The sequence below is a fragment of the Eulemur rufifrons genome, chromosome 5, assembly GCF_041146395.1.
Source record: "Eulemur rufifrons isolate Redbay chromosome 5, OSU_ERuf_1, whole genome shotgun sequence".
In the NCBI taxonomy this organism is placed as follows: domain Eukaryota; kingdom Metazoa; phylum Chordata; class Mammalia; order Primates; family Lemuridae; genus Eulemur; species Eulemur rufifrons.
Window position 1 is genome coordinate 39671103 of NC_090987.1, and position 17649 is coordinate 39688751.

The window sequence follows — 17649 nt, forward strand, 5'->3', positions numbered from 1 at the left end:
TGTAACTGAATAATTACAATGTTATTCTTCTCTCCAATCCTTATACTTTTTCTTTTTCTTGTTCTTACATACTGACTAGGGCCTTCTTGGCAATGTCAAATAGAAACTGGGTTGGTGGGAATTCATGTTCATCCTAGATTTAAAAAAAAAAAAGTAAGCTTCTAACTTCTAATGATTCACTGTTAAGAATGGCATTTAACAAATACCGTTTACCAGATTTCGTTCTTATGTTGTTGAATTTTTTTTCATCATGAAAGGGTGTTGAATTTTATCAGATGTTCTTAATCTAGTAAAAGGATCATATGGTGTTTTAATTTATTAAGCTGGGAAATTATATATTTGGACATTTTCTAATGATAAGCTATCCTTGTGTACCTGGAATAAACCTAATTTGGTCATGATATATTATCTTTAACATTCTCCTTGATTTGGTTTCTTTTGGATTTTAGCATCTGTGTTTATGAGTGAGATTCGCTTGTAATTTCCTGTTCTGTCCTTATCAGGGCTTAGTATCACGGTTATACTAGCTTCATAAAATGACTCTGGAAGTAGTCCTTCTTTTGCTGTTCCCTGGAAGAAGTTTTATAAAATTGAAATGATCTCTTCCTTGAAAATTTAGAACTTTCTTATAAAACCATCTTTGTGAGATTTTTTTTTAAAACTGCTAACTAGATACCTTTAATGGTTATAGGACTATTTTAGTTTTCTATTTCTTTTTGGGTCAGTTTTGACAAGTTATATATTTCTGGGAATTTAGCCTTTCCATTTAAGTTTGTTTTTTTTTTTTTTTTTTTTTTGAGACAGAGTCTCACTCTGTTGCCCAGGCTAGAGTGAGTGCCATGGCGTCAGCCTAGCTCACAGCAACCTCAAACTCCTGAGCTCAAGCGATCCTCCTGTCTCAGCATCCCGAGTAGCTGGGACTACAGGCATGCACCACCATGCCCGGCTAATTTTTTTTTATATATATATTTTTAGCTGTCCATATCATTTCTTTCTATTTTTAGTAGAGATGGGGTCTCGCTCTTGCTCAGGCTGGTCTCGAACTCCTGAGCTCAAACGATCCGCCCACCTCGGCCTCCCAGAGTGCTAGGATTACAGGCGTGAGCCACCACGCCCGGCCTCATTTAAGTTTTGAAATTTATTATAAATGTGTTCATAATAGTCTTGTATTGTCTCTTTAACTTAAGTTGGATCTGTAAGTATGTATTCTCTTTCCTAATCTTTTTACATTTTTTTCCCAATATTTATTTGGATATCTCTAAATAAATTTCTCTCTCTTCAAATGGATCTTAGTGTATGTTTTTCTCTCATTAGTCTCATTAAAGCTTTTTTGATTCTTTGCAAAGAACTGTCTTTAGCTTTATCTATGACATCATTTTTAAATTAATTTTTACAATTACCTGTATTATTTTTTGCATTTATTTTCTTCCCTAGTATCCATACATTTATTAACTTCTGCTCCTTGAAAGTGGATAATTTGTTCTAAATTTTTTCTTTTCCAGATTTTGAGTTGTATTTCCAGTATTCTATGATTTAGTAAATATACCACTGCTAGCTTTAGCCACTACTTGGATTATTTATGGACTCTACTAATCTATATTAGATTATTTTTTGTAGACTCCATCTTTCTAGCCTGAAGACGGCTAATGTATGTAGTATAAATCCTCTCCTAATATTAAAACACCTAGAAGTTACAGGAAGTTTGGATGACTTCCAGTTTTTTCTCTTGCCCACCTCTTCCTATTTCCACTGCTTGGCACTTCTGTTTCTTTTCTCCACCTTGCTGCTCCCTTCTTCCTCTTTCTTTTCCTCCCGCGCCTTCACCCACCATCCTTTCTATCGCTTGGTACTTTGAGCAGTGGAAGAAGAATGATCATCATTCCCTTGTTCCCTTTCCCCACTTCTTTTCTCTCTCCCTTATTTTCTATACCCTATTCTTGGAGGATTTTTTCATCACCTGCTTAACATACATTCCTTTACCTAAGCACCTCAGCCCTGGCACCAAAGAGGAAACAGCCAGGATAACCTGCATCTGGTTTTCTGGAGGATTCACTGTTATTTACCACATAATCTTTGCTATTTCTTATACAGTCCAACTGAAGACAGAACCAGGGAGAGGATGGGGAAGCCTGGGAAGAGGGCAGAGCCGATAGAACATGAACCTGCTGGTACCCGGAGTCCCGAGGCACGGGTTTCAGCAGCAGGAGGCTTTTCTTGCTCTTTGACTCCGGGCCACTTACTCCAAGACCCACTTTCTTCCTGTGTGACATGGCTTTGTTAACACAGACCCTTGTTGTCTGCTTCACAGGTTGCTGTGAGACTCAGATGAGATGAGGATGAACCCATCAGATTTATATAAGGCAGGCTTTCCCTGCTTTATTCTCAGGAAAATATCTTAAAAGGAATTAGTACACAATTCAGGGACAGAAATGGAGCAAGAGTGGTTTGTGGCATGGTGTGTTGGATGAGAGAAATCCTTCTGGGCAGCAGTGGGTGGTGACAGGAATGACAAGAAGCACAGGAGTTGTGCCCAGTGGTTGGGAGAGATTCAGGGGAGATGTCTGTCCCCTGGTGGGGGGGGGGGGTTGCATAACCTCTCAGCCTGCAGACATGGACATGTTGTTATGTCTCCTGGCCGGGTGCTATGTTTTAGTGACATCCTCTGATCTTCTGCCTAGTTACTATTTGCTACATTCGGGACAGTGGGCCTTTCTGAGCTTACTTGAGAAGTCAGCATTCATTTATCCTAATGTTCCTATGAGGGAGATTTTTGTTGTTATTCTGGGTTCTAAACAGCTGAATTAGAAATGATGTTTTGTGAGTACAATTTTTAGTGAAATCTCTTACCTGTGATAGAAATGTGTTAATTTTGAATATTCATTTCTTTTTGATAATTTGACTTTGTGTTATCGATTAGTTGTTTAAAATTCCAAAGTCATAGAATCAGTCTTAGATTGTTAGACTAAGCCATCTAGTCTGGTGATTTTCAAAGTTTTTCTTGGCAGTAGAGACAGATTTGGATGTCAGTACATAAGACAGATGAAAGTAAGAGCACCCCTGTCCACCACAGCACCTCCGTAGAACACAGTTTGAAAATGATCCATCTGTTCTCTTATTTTACGGAGGAGACCTGGGCCAAGAGAGGATCATTTACTTGCCCAAGGTTATGTAGCTAGGAGGGGGTAAAACTTAGATCTAAGTCTCGGATTCTGCCTCCAGACTTAGTGCTGAAGAACAACTCAACTCTATCATCCATGCCTTGAATTAGGAAAATTCATACATTAAGAGAAGACAGTCCACCTTTTTTCAAAGCTGGTATGGCCACCTGTATAAGCTAACTTCTGTTTGACAAAAGGATACCAAATTTGGAAATAGGATAAGAATATGACCAAGAATATTGAAATGTCTTCAGAGTTTGCACAGAATGCCCTGTATTCCAGGTTCTCAACAGGAAATTGCTCTCCATCTTTTTGTGAAAATTTTGCCTGGTAGAAGTCGTATTTGGGGAAGATACAGAATTTTCTCATTTGTCCAGATAGTCTAAATTTTATCCTAAGATTAAACTAGACTGTCAGAATCCTATAGCCTGGACTATATTCTCTAGATTTGCAGAAAAATGGCCCTCACTGAGTTGAAGCTGGAGTTATATCCTCAATTTCTAATATTCTTATTTCCCTATTTATAATCCTAGGTAAGAAATTAGAGCCAAGGGCAAAGAGGGAGTTTGTTTTCCCTAAAGAACTGTTATTTATTTATTTTTCTGTGAACAATTAAAAGGACATAATTGATTGTCTTTCTCTTTGTTTTGGCCTTAAGAGAATTCAGAGCCAGATTTGTTTGGTCCACAGTATCTGTGTAGGCTCCATCACTTACTTGTAGGCCTTACCCCTGCAGAAATTGCTCTGTGTTTTCATAGCCTCACAGTTTGGCAGTCACTGGATTACTAAATTCTCTTGTGAATTAGCTGAATGTGGTTCTGCCCCAGAGTGCATTCATGTACGGTGATTATATTTTGGGATTTTCCTGCAAGTAGTATTAAGTAAATAGTTTTTATAATGTTAGGAATGTATTTTTACTTTATACTATGGTTTTATTTTATGTCAAGCATATATACATTTTGATATTAATTGAGTTTATTATAGATAATTTCAAGGACTCAAGTTAAAATATGTAGCAAATAATGAGAGCATTTTTTTCATGTTAGTGTGAGTAATCCTAACTATATGTTTTAGTCCAATATTTGGAGGAAAAAATTTACTGTATTTTTGGTAAAATATACATAAGATTTACCATCTTAGCTATTTTTAAGCATATAGCTCAGTGGCAGACCTTACGAGACCGTGTGGGGAGGACTGTATAAGACCGTAGACTATGTATTTAGCATAACGCCCAGCATAGAGTAAATGTATATACGGGCAAAACTTGGGAAGCACTGCTTTAAGATATTTCAAATGTTTTCTTCAGATGGAGCTATAACCATCCGAGTTGTGATTCCAGCATATTTTAATTTTCCCCCTATTAGCCATGAAAACACTTGTCAAAACAGAATAGAACATCAGAATTCTATAAAAGCAAACTATTGTCAGAGGCAGAACTGAAGGTGTTTAAAAAGTCGAGTTGGAAATCATGGAATAGCTATACAGTGGAATAGTCCTCAGCAGTGAAAAGGAAAGAACTTTTATTTGCAACAACTTGGATGAATCTGAAGAATGTTATACTCGGTGAAATTAGCCAGACACAAAAGAGTACCTCTTGCCTGATTCCATTTATTTGAAGTTCAAATACAGACAAGCCTAATCCATGCTTATGGAACTCAAGACAGTAGTTGCCTTGGCTGGAGGTGGAGAGGAGGTCAGGAGTGACTGAAGGGGCACAGGAGAATGTGGGGAAAAGGGGTAATGGAAATGTTGTATATCTCGATAGTGGTGCTAGTTAACATGGGGTATATAATGGTAAAAATATATTGAACTATGCACTTAAAATAGGTGTACTATATATAATCCAAATAAAGTTCAGTTAAAAAATTAGAGTTACTGTGGTGTAACTTCTGTTAAATATAACATTTTCTAGTTATTTTCATCAGAAATAGCAATAACTTCTGAAAATAAGATTTGTTTAGATTATGATTAAACTTCTCTTCTTTTAAAAATGTTTAGCTCTCTAAAAAAGAAATTTATTTCAAGGATGTATAAAATATACAAATCTGTGGTGAGTGATTATATAAGAGCAAGCTATTTTTAGGTAGCAGCTTTGCAACTATGATGAGACAGAAGTGTGCTTAACAAATTCTCAGATTGGGCTTCTGTACTAGATGTCTGAGAAAGTCCGGTGTTCTGCACTGTTTGAGGATCTTGCAAACATTTTGCATTTAACGTATTGCGAATCTGTTGCAAAAATTTGATGATGCAAACATCAATTCCTAAATAGATATGTTTTAAAATATTTTGCTAATTATAAAATTATGAGGTATATATGGAAGACATACAAAAGTATACAGAAAGCTATTTTGGAGTTTATAGAGAAGAATATAAAAACCAGAAACCACTGGCAAGATTTTGGTGTGTCTTATTTATACGAGTGTGCCGACACAAATACAGTATACATGGATTGCTGTTGAATATCCTCCATTGTTTTCAGTAATATCAGAGAGTTTTTTGTTCTAATACCTATTCTTTTAAGACTGCGTAAGAAATGTGTTATTGTTTTAACTTTCACTGTCAGTACATGAGCAGTTTTTTACTATGCCCTTCCTCTTGCTAAACACTATTGTTTTTAACAGCTTTATTGAGGTATGATTGATGTACAATAAGTGTAGTTTTTAATGAGTTTTGACATACGCATATGCTAGTGAAGCCATCACCACAGTCAAGATAAGGAATGCTTCTATTCCTTCCAAAAGTTTCTTCCTGTCTCTTTGTAATACCACCTGTTCTTTCTCCCACCCCGTCCACTGGCAACTATTGATCAGCTTTCTATCACTGGAGATTAGTAGGAATTTTCTAGAATTTTATATAAATGGAATCATATATGTACGCTTTTAAGGGGGAGGAGTCTGGCTTCTTTAACTTCAGCATAATTATCTTGAGATTCGTCCATGTTGTTGCATGTATCAATAGTTCATTCCTTTTTATTGCTGAATAGTATTCCAGTTTATAGCTGTGCTACAATTTATTTACCTGCTGGACATTTAGTTTGTTTCCGGTTTTTGGATATTACATACAAAGCTGTGAATATTTGTGTACAAGTATTTGTGTGGCCATAATCTTTTATTTCTCTTACATAAATACCTAGTAATAAAATGGCGCCAGGTCATATGATAAATGCATGTTTGTGTGTTGATGTTTTTTGTTGTTGCTGTTGTTTTGAGTTTTTAAAAGAACTTTTTAAAAACTTGAGGTAGCATTTACATAAAATTAATTCTTTTGAGTATTCTATTCAGTGGCATTTAGTACATTCATCATATATAGCCATCACGTCTATCTGCTTCCCAAAACATTTTCATCACTCCAAAGGGAACCCTGTACCCATGAATAGCTACTCCCCACCAACCCTGTTCCCAGTCCCTGAAAACCACTAATCTGCTTTCTGTCTCTGTGGATCCATCTATTTTGGGCATTGCATACTAATCTATTCACATAATATTTGAGCTTTTATGTCTGGCTTTTTCACTTAGCATAATGTTTTTGAGGTTCATGAGCATAGTAGCATTTATCAGTACTTGTCCCTTCCTTTGGCTGAGTAGTCTGTTGTGTGTATATACCACAGTTTGTTTACCCATTCATTCATTTAGGAACATTTGGGTTGTTTCCACCTTTTGACTATTGCAAATAGTGCTGCTATGAATATTTTCTTACAAATATTTGAACATTTGTTTTCAGTTATTTTTGTTATATGCCCGAGAATAGAATTTCTAGGTCATATGGTAATTCTGTGTGTAACATTTTGAAGAACCATCAAACTGTTTTCCACAGTGGCTGCAACATTTTACATCCCCATCAACATATACGAAGTTTCTAATTTCTCCATATCCTTGCAAACAATTATTTTCCTTTTTTAGAAAAAAATTACAGCCGTTCTAGTGGCTCTGAAGTGTGGTATATCATCTGGTTATGACTTGTATTCACCTAATGACTAAAGATGTTCCACATGTTTTCATGTGCTTGTTGGCTGTTTGTATATCTTTTCAGAAAAATGTCTATTAAAGGCTTTGCTGTGTTTTTAATTGGATTGTCTTCTCGTTGTTGTAAGAGTTCTTTATATAATTGTATATATATTCTAGATACTAGACTCTTAGCAGATACCTATTTTCTCCCATTCCATAGATTGTCTTTTTACTTTGTTGGTAAACTTTACTTTGTTCTTTGATGCACCAAAGTTTTATATTTTTGTTGCTTGTGCAACAAATAAACTGAAATTCTTCTAAATCAGATTTTATCCAGGAGTCACATCAGAATAGTCCATAGGTGCTTTATAAAAATATTACATGTATTAGTGTTAGTATTAACATTTAACAAACAAAAAACCCCAAACAAAAGAACATTTGCTTAAATTAGAAATTTATTTTTCTTTCACCTTAAAGAAGACAGGAGGTGGGCAGTCTGGGCCTGGTATGGCAGTTCAGGTGTTAGGGGCTGTTCCTAGTATCAAATTCCTGTCGTTAGGAAGGAGGAAAGGGCAGACAAAGGAGTGTGCCCTTCCCTTTAAGTGGATCTGGTAAATTCTGCACAATACTTCCATTTTTCTTGGCCAGAACATAGCCATATGGCTACAGCTGCTAGAGAGACTGAGAAATGTGGTCTTTTAGCTGGAGGGCAATGTAGCCAGGTAAAAAATTAGGACTCTTACTAAAGAAAAAGAGAAATAGTAGGTATTGGGAGAAATTAGCAGTCTCTTGTCGCAATGTTTGGGCCTTGTTCATTTTTGGAAGTCCTGATTGAGTCTGTGCTAGAATAGGGTCTTCTAATTTAAGAAAAGGTCTGGGGGAAACCCCACAAAACAAACACTGTAGCTGATCCTGATAGACTATTCATGATTAGAAACCTCAGCTCCAAGTTTTGAACATGACTGATCTATGAGAGCTTGGAATGAGTAAACCATTCTTCTGGCGGGCATGGATTCTAATCTACCTAATTATTTTGTCATTTTATAGTGATGTGATCCCAACAGGATCTCAAAGGGATGGTTTTGACAAATGTTTGCCTAGTTGCCAGGTAACTCCCACCTGACCCCTGGGCCCCGCCCCCCCCCCCCCCCCCCCGATCTTTCTGGTCTGCCAGTCTAGTAACTCTTATACAGATAGGAAGCAGGTGAGACTCTGCTTTTAAGACTCAGGACTGTGTATTTCCATCACTATTTCATTGGGCTGTATAGTTATTGGCAATGCCTTGGGTTGGAAAGCTTGTGGGATTTGATGTTAAAAGATCCTGGTGACCATTGGTAACTTAAATTTTCTGATCTTCTGTTTATACACATAAACATACATTTCTCATAGGGCTGTTAGAATTTAATGAACTAACAGTATGTAAAAGTGCTTTCTAAACTGTAAAATGCTATGTGTATGCCTTAGCAGTAGTGGATGTAGAAAGCAGAACCATGTTTTACACAAATGCTAGTAAAATTAAGTCACTTTTTTTTTTTTCTCGATAAACTCATACTGAAGTTAAGAATAATGAGATTTTTGGAGACATTTTTGCTAAAGATCCTGCACTGAAATTATATCTTTCTTGGTAAATTTTGAAATACTTAATAATACTTGTTAAAGAGATCTTATCAAGAAAATCTGTCTTGCATTGCTTCATTCCATCCTCTACCTCTCCTGTTACTATGTACTTTAATATTCATTAGTTCCAGCTACTCTGGAGGCTGGAGGAAGAGGATCCCTTGAGCTCAAGAGTTTGAAACCAGCCTGGGCAACATAGAGAGACTCTGTCTCAAAAAAAAAAAAAAAAAGATATTTTTTCAGCACTTACGTTTGAACACATTCCAGGCACCAGGGATACAATCATGAACAAATATTTAAGGGAAAGTTAAAAAGATGTGATTTAAAAAGTAGGCTTTTAAAAATTTCAGAATTTTTATTGACTAGGCTAATTTAGAATGTTACTGTTTTTATATAGCCAACACTGATTTATTACATTGAAATATGTTTGCAGTGTGCTTAATACCTACCATTATGTGGCAATTTAACATTCTGTTCTTTAATTTACATAATGGTGCACAAAACCTTTTGAATTTTTTAATACATTATACTGTAATCTGAAATAATTTGGAAATTATACATTAAAGTGCATAGTGCTTTTAGGAATATAATCCTTGTAAGTACTACTTCTGAATTGTAAAATACACATAGTGATGGATATTTTAAATTCTTAAAGAAGTTCCTTGTATGAGAATTATAATCAGCATCAAGTGGTTTAACTTTACATTTGAAGAGCAACTTATTAGGAGACTCATGCCAAATTATTTTAAATGCCAGAACCATTAACAAAGCAGTGCAGTAAATGTGTGTTGAATCCACTATTGGTAGCATACTGTAGTAGTGAACACTACTTTTGTTTCAGAAGACATGTTTCACTTTTCTGCTTTTTGAAAGATGTGTAAAAACTAAACTTACTGAAGTTGTCATTTGTGTGTAGCACCAGTCTCCCATTGATTTTTATAGGTGGTTATTTTTAAATCATTCTGACAAAAATAAGTATCAAATATTCTGGGTTTCTATTGATTCTCCCAAGTAACATTATCACCCTGCTTAAAAAACACCCTGTTTATTTCCCAAGTCTTTTCCCCCCAAGTATTTCTAGGTGCCTCTTAATTGGAATCTGTTCTAGAGCAAATATGGGGTCATCCCCAAATTCTGCCTGATTTAAATGTCTGAGGATACACTTTGGAAGTAATTGACTGACTTAACAGGTTATTAGTAGAAAGTGATATTTATCAAGTTCCACTGAGGTCATTTTCTTTCAGCATGTCAGTATGTCATAACCAGATAAGCCCTTGTCTTTTTTGCCATGGTGGAGCGTGAGTGCAGAGTGGTGCAGAGTTCGTTCTGAATGAGATTTCCTTTTCTTGGCTTGAACCAGATTGAGGAAGATGGCAATGCCTTTAAGAGAGATGTGTTTTTTAATGGTGCCCAGAGCAGTTACAATCAGCTGTAAGCAATGGGAAGATAAGCTGAAAGCCCAGGTGTGTTGGGTTGACCAGGTTAGTGTGAATGAGGCTTTGTAGGGCCTTGGGACTCATCTCATTTTTACTGTCAGTGTGAACTTCTTTCATGTTATCTACCATGTCAAGAGACTAGAGACGTCTTACCACAACACATGCTGGAACCAATTAGGTTGATGACCTCTTCGTCCCTTTCCCTTTCTCTGTATTCCTTATATGCACTGAGACAACAGAAGCAATTAGAAGAAAACTTGAAGTTACACAACCCTGCCTATCTGAATCTGTGCACATTACATGTAAGGCCTGGTGGCTGGCACCCCTCTCCTCCCTAATGGAAAAAGAGGAAGCCCATGAGACCTGCCAAGGACAATGCCTGCAAGGCCCAGCTAAGTTAAAGGACGACCACACCTGGATGGTTGCCCTGATAAGAGTCTCGGTTCCTGGAGTCCACACATACCACCGGCACCTCTTATTTCTCAATATCCGCCCTAAAACTACAAGGGAAAATTCCTTGCTCTCCCCACCATAAATCTTCCTGCCAAAGAAACCCCCAGCCCCAGCCCTAAAAACATATATAAACCCACTCAGACTTCTGAGCGATGCAACTTTTCGGGTTGGTGTCTCTGTCTCTCTCTCTCTCTCTCTCTCTCTCCCCCCCTCTCTCTCCCCCCTGGGACCCGAAAATCTCGCCCCCGTCCCTCTCTTGGGACTCGTTACCCTCACCCAGGAGTGCCCCAATAAAGCCTCTTTATTTATCCCTTTCAAGTCTGCTCGTCTTTCTTTCTCTGGCGCCAGCCAATCCAAAAAACCTTACATTTGGTGCCAAAACCCAGGAAGGTACTTTGACTTTCAGCTACACCGCGCCCCCCCCCCCCCCCCCCCGTAGACTCCAATCTTATAAACCTTACAATACACACTGCTTTTCTCCTCCAAATGCCAACTGTGCATGTGTGGATTAGATCCTGTTCCTTTTTGCAAATCAAGAACATTCCAGCACTTCTGCCCTCTCTCTCCTACATCATAACTTCCCTCTCTCTGTTGAACCTTTCCCATCTGTGTAAAAGCAGACTGGGTTGTCTTGTATAATAAAACCTTACTGACCTCCAGACCCCTTCCAGCAACTGCCCCAATTTTCTCCTCCCCTTTTGAACAAAACTTCTTAAGAATGGGCTGTACTTGCTCTTCTCTCTCCTCTCGTTCTCTTGACCCACTCAGTCAGGTCTTTGCCTCCAGCATCCTTTCAACACTCCACTGGAGCTGCGCTTGTCAAGTTCATCAGTGACCTCCACATCACCAAACCCAGTGGTCTTGTCTTAGTTCTCATGGTATTATATTTGATCTGTCATCAGTGTTTGACACAGTTAATCACTTTTTTCTCCTTGAATGTCTCTTTCAGGCTTCCAGGACACCACACACTCTTAGTTTTCCTTCTCTCTCTTCTGTTTTTTTGGTTTCCTTTGCTGGTTCTTTCTCAGCTTACCTATGAAGGTTCAGTCCGTGAATTTCTTTTCATTCCTATCTCACTTTCTTTCTTAGTGATCCTGTCTAGTTTTATGGCTTGAAATATAATCTGTTTGTGAATGACTCCCAGAGTCCTGTCTCCAGCCCAGACTGCTGCTTCCTTGAACACCCAATTTGATATCTGATTGCCAACCTGACATCTACACTTGGATGTCTGATAGCACCCCACACGTACCAGTTATAAAATTGAGCTCCTGACTGTCCTTGTTTCTCCTGCAGTTTTTCTAATGCTGGGTAATGGTGACTTTGTCCTTACAGTTGCTCAGGCCCAAACCATGGATCCACCCTTTATTCCTCTTTTCTCTTATACCATGTAGTCCATGTGGCAGAAGATCATTTAAGCCTTCCTTCACAATATATCCTGAATCTGACCACTTCCCAGTGCTTCTATTGGTCTTACCCATCTCTTATTCCAGTTTGTTGCAATAGCCTTTTAGGGGATCTTTTAATTCTACTCTTTACCCCTCCCCCCTTCAGCATAATAACCAGGGGGGGATCATATTTAAATGTAATTAAATAACGTCACTGCTGCTCCTTCTCCAGCAGCTTCCCATCTTACTCAGAGGAAAAGCTAGAGTTCTTGCAGTGCTCTGCAAGCTGCGTGCACAGCCCTGCCTCATGTCAGTTTCCTTCTATCAGATCTGCCTTGGTCCCTAAGGCAGATTTGTTCTTAACTTATTCTTTTTTCTTAAATATTCTTAAATGAGTGTCATTGTTTAGTGGTAGTGAAGGACTGCAAAAAAGGTTTCAGGAGCCTAGGGAAATTAGTGATGCACAATAAAAATCCAGAAATTTAATGTGCACAAAGGTGCTTTGTAAATCTATAAACCAAAGCAAGTATGTATTATACTGTCATGAGGATATATTTCCAAAATACTAGATAATGCCTGAGACATGGGATCAAAGCTTAATTTCCCTGGAGTTGAGAGTGTGATTCAGCCCAACAGTGGATTTGGAAGTAACATCGACCGTTTGCATTCACATGTGAGCGCCATCATCTTCCATGTAAATAGTGTGGTAGTGGGACTTGGGGGTAGAAGAGCACTTATCAGTTGTAAATGATCAGACCCACACTTTTTAACAGCTGTATGGCAATAGCAGGGAGTCCCCTAAAACACATATCTTGAAAAAAGTTTTGAAATAAGGACATCATTAGTCCTGTAACCACAGAAACAAGGTATTAATGTTGTTCCTTAATTGAGAGATAAAACTATTAATAGATACACTTTTAATTCAAGATCTAGTATTTCAATCTCAAACTAATACATGTGGTTATTGCAGCTATCCATCAATAACAAGGAAGAAAGAAGGCTCATGCTGTTGGACTGACCAGATTGGCTATAAAAGGCTGAAATTTTAGCTGTCTTATAATTGGATAATTGCACATAGTGTTCTGTGAATACAAATCACCGATTCCTCACTTAGTGCTGTGCTTTGCCAGATTTAATTATCATCTCTGCCTCATTTAGCCTTTGTGAAACATAGGTAAATAACCAGGCACTTTCTAGAATGAGAGAGAAGACAAAATGTGTGTAAGCTGGCTAGTGGATGACTGTTTTCAAAGCGCAAATCCAAAAAGAATGGATTCTTTTGCTGGCATCCATTCACTTTGGGAAGTAGGCACTGTGAATTTCACCTTCTGGCATGAAATTAAGTCAAATGAAAGCTTGCCATATTGAGGTGGTTTGAGGAGACAGACTACTGGAAAGGCTTAAATTTGTACTATATCAGTTTTAAGGGGCTACAGACACAGAGCAATCTATATGCTTACTGTTAAGAATATGGTGGTTTTTCCTAATAAAAGGTATAACATTTATTATGTTCACTTGATCATATGTTGATTTTTATTGTTGGAAAGTCATAGGGCTGAGGGTATATATTCTCTATGTGAATGTGAAAGAGAAAATGTAACCTTATTCTAGAAAAGTTCTCATGTAATTATAAACACATCCATTGGAGTGACACTAGTTCTATGAAGGCAGCTCTTTATTCATTTAATAATAACTAAGATAATTATAGTTTGAGAATTTTAAAAACTTAGTAACCACTACTCATGTATTGATACATATTATAAATGAAGCGATGTGTGTAGATTAAGAGGTTTTGCACAAAAGGTACAGTTTCTGTTACAACCTAGTTTCTAAGCTAGCAAGTAGGAATTTTGAAACGGTTTAAAAGTAAGGTGAATGCTTTACAAAGTTGCACTCTGTGTATCTGTATCAGCAGTTCTACACTAATTTTTAAATGCAAGATTTTTCCTAGGTGTTTCTGAAATGTTGAGATTGTAGATTTGGAATTACATTGTTCCAGTGATCCTTCTAACTGGCTAAAAGTATTACTGGCAGTTAAGTATCCTATTAGGTGCCTCTCTAAAGCAATGAGAGCCCATTACTAGTGCAGCTTCTGTGATGTATGGTTACTCTGTCATATACGTCACTTACATGATGGGAGAAATTGCCATTTTGTGGGTAGTTTTAATAGGTATCTTCAGTGCAGAAAATCTTGTTAGGCTTGAAACTAATAAAAGTACACATAGATCAATAGAAAGATAAAAACAAGGTAAGAAATAGAACTGTGGTTAGAGCTTCTTCCTCTCCCTTTGACTCTCTCTCTGTCTCTTAAGAACAAGTGAGAGCAGATGGAGATGTGGCAAAAGTGAAGAGATGCTTATTTTAGATGGATAAACGATAAATTGCATTTTGAATAAGATTTTGTTGAGAGGATTGGATATTTTTGGGCCTCAATCGTTTATTTTGCCACTTTGCTGAAATCTGAAATGGATGAATTTAGGTGTTAGAATGTATGCATTTGTTAAAGAGAAGGGGTGATTTAGCTAATTCTTACATTTAAATGTTCAGCATCTATAGCACATTTACATTTTGATGTTGGAAAAGCTAAAAAGAGAGGATGGGCAGGGGTGAAAGAATTTAGATCTTATTACAATGTTGATTTTGAAATCTACAAATATAACAGTGCTGAGAGATCTTTTCTATTCAAAGAAAAGATCATTGTGGACATTGTGCTCCATTTTGTAGTCCTTGTTTATAGATAAATGAATTGGTTAACCCATCAAATTGGAGGAAGGACAGCTTTTTATATTTTTAAATTGACTCATCCTAATTCTAGTATTTGCTCCTGTGGAGGTATAATTTAGATTGTAGGAATATTTCCAAATATTTTTCAGTTTCCTAAAACTCGTAATTATGTAAGCATTTTATTTTTTTCAGTTTTGCTTATCTTTTCTGCTCATTACTTACCATTTATTGTAATTTTTATTTTATTATCACAGCTCTAATAATAATCTTGTTGTTGTAAGGTGCCTAAGGACTGGAACTATTCCCAAGATAATAAGGGCTTAACACTGTTTCTGCTGTGAACTTAACATTTCAGTAAAACTTTAAGTTATTTCCAGCATTCTTAGGGTGTTGTGCCTGATGTGTGGCTGTCGGGAACTCAGGGCCACAGAGGGCTCTGGAGCCAGAACAGAGAAGGAGAAGCTTCGTTCTTGGGGGCCATGGGGAGGAGAATGAGAGGGGGAATGTTGAGACGTGAGAGGGTTAGACTCGGCAGTGAGGAACACACATGAGTGGTTGCGAGAGGGTCTATCGCTCCTAAGACCCAGAGGTGGAAAGTTTGACCTGGAGGAGGTTTTGGAGGTCACCCCCCATCAAGTGTTTTTCAGACTGTTGGAACAGCCCCTGGGTTTGGGCCTTGAGGGGACCTTGGGGAAAAGGGGGAAAGTCAAAGAAGTGGGGCTCCTGATCTGTACCTGGAGTCACCCAGCACAGTTCTACTTTCTAAAATATCTATTTTATGTGTTGGGATTATATTTGAGAATAAGGTTCTGCTGCTAAAGTGGGGGAAAAAAAAAAAAAGTTTGAAGACCACTGATTTGAAGACTGCTGATTAGATGATTAGGTGATAGTGGAAACCTCTTATTTTATAGGAGAGGAAACTAAGGAAGAAGAAACTTCTGAGAATTCACGGTTTCCACCTGTGGGTCCCAACTTGTCTGGCTCCTGCATACAGAGCCGTGTTGGCTCCAAGAAACTGAGCCAAGGTTAAGGATTAGTAGTGATTGCCAGAGTTCTGATACAAAAATAGGTGAAACTGTCCATACCAAATCCAGCATGTGCTATTTTATGAAGATTAGGTTACTTACACTTTTAGAAGGCTTTGGTCAACCACCAACGTTGGATGCTATTGAGTCAGACTGGAGGAGTAGATTGTATCTTCAAAGGGTAAAAGATCAATCCAGGCTTTGCCTTCTCAATGATCTTGTTTTTTAATGTACTAAATTAAAGGTAAAATGTGGAATTGAAAACAAAATACGGAGCTGAAAAATGGAAATTAAATGTTTATGGTCATTGCCGGGCAACTTGTTTCCCTTCATTTGATGTCCTAACTCTTTCGGAAGTAAACTGGAGCGTTCCATCTCATGCTTTGATGTGGTATATATTTTTATGTTTAGAATGGTTTTAGTTCTTTATTTTGCTTGAAAATTTGCTAAAACTGGTTTCTTGATTTCATGATTTGATTATTGAGAGAAAAATATTCTTTATTTTTAAAGTTTATATGATTTCTGAATTGACTCATGTTCTGCTTATACCGGGATCCTGATCATTTGAGCTGAATTTGTTTGCTATTTCTTAATCTATTTTCATTAGCTAGGCTGTTGTGAAAAAAGGCCCCATGGGAAGAACAAAATTAGCTTAGTAACTTTGCTCATTCATCCATGTGTATATAACATGACTGTTTTCATTTCTGATGTTGCAACTGAACTGGATCAAAAGCAAATAATTTTCACAGCCTCTGAGTAAGTCTTTGTCTCCTGTCACTCTGAAGTCTTTTTTTGTGGGTCTGTTTTCTTCTAGGTGAGGAATTTTAAATTGGAACAGGAACAAGAGAAAAACAAAATTTTGTCAGAAGCGCTGGAGACTCTAGCCACTGAACATCATGAATTAGAGCAGTCTCTGGTTAAAGGATCTCCACCTCTCAGCATCCTTAGCGAGGACGAGTTCTATGATGCGCTGTCAGGTAACTCTAGAGTCCTTCCATGTGTACTGTTGGTGATTTAGAGTCTGCCACCTAAATGTCTTTTTAGGGTGTATGTCACCTTGAGTTTCCCAAAATAAACAGAGATATATCAGTATAGCCCCCAATTACCTTTTTTTTGGTGTGTCATGTCATTAAGGCAGGAGTCTGAAAGTTTGGAATGAAATTCATCACCACATCTGCCTATACTGAACATGTGTGCTATGCTGCGATTAGAGCGCTGCCAAAACTGCCCACATTTGATCCAGTCCTTCATTCAGTGACTATTTCTTGAATACCTCCCAGTGCCAGGTGCTATCCCATGTTCTAAGGAGAGAGATGGACAGTTTCTGTCCTCAGAGAGGTTTAGTGTAAAGGATACGGATAAGCACTTGGTTACAGTACAGTACGCTAAATGCCTGATTAAAGGTGAAGCCACCATGTAGCTTCAGCCGAGAAAAGGAGATGCTGAAGGACAGCGTGGCATGCCTGCAAGGAGCATGGACTCCAGAGCCTCTGACACTAGCCAGCCGTGTGACCTGGGGCAAGTTCCATGACGTCTCTGGTTCACAGTTTCCCAGTATTTAAAATGGGATAATTATAGCATCCATTTGAGCAGGTTGTGTGATTAACTGAGCTAGTATGTTTAGTGATTAGAACAGAGTTGGGTGGTACTCAGTACAGTGTGGAGAGTTGAGGATGACTTAGGAAAGGACGAACTGCTAAGTAGTTTTGACTTTTTAGGAATCCAGTTTAGAATTTTTGAGGCAGGCATGGGCAGGAGAGGTGAAGGGAACATGGAGAGCAGCAGTTGGGGATCTGTGAGATTGAGAAAAATTATGGGAGGAAATTAAATGTATATATAATAGGTTGAGCATATACAATTACTGGGTTTCACAAAACTTGACCATGGAAGCAGGAAACCTCAGTGTA

General features: G+C 37.7%; 1 protein-coding gene across 4 annotated transcripts in view; it reads left to right on the plus strand.

The window, feature by feature from the left end:
- The window catches only part of OSBPL1A (oxysterol binding protein like 1A), a 187203-nt gene that overhangs the window by 93097 nt on the left and 76457 nt on the right, over nucleotides 1-17649 (plus strand). For 3 of the 4 annotated variants that reach the window (XM_069468506.1, XM_069468507.1, XM_069468508.1), the window contains one exon: nucleotides 16557-16719. The exons of the other annotated variant lie outside the window; for it this stretch is intronic. In XM_069468506.1, coding sequence (XP_069324607.1) covers nucleotides 16557-16719 — 163 coding nt within the window. The remainder of the gene's footprint in view (nucleotides 1-16556; nucleotides 16720-17649) is intronic. 4 annotated transcript variants of the gene reach the window in all.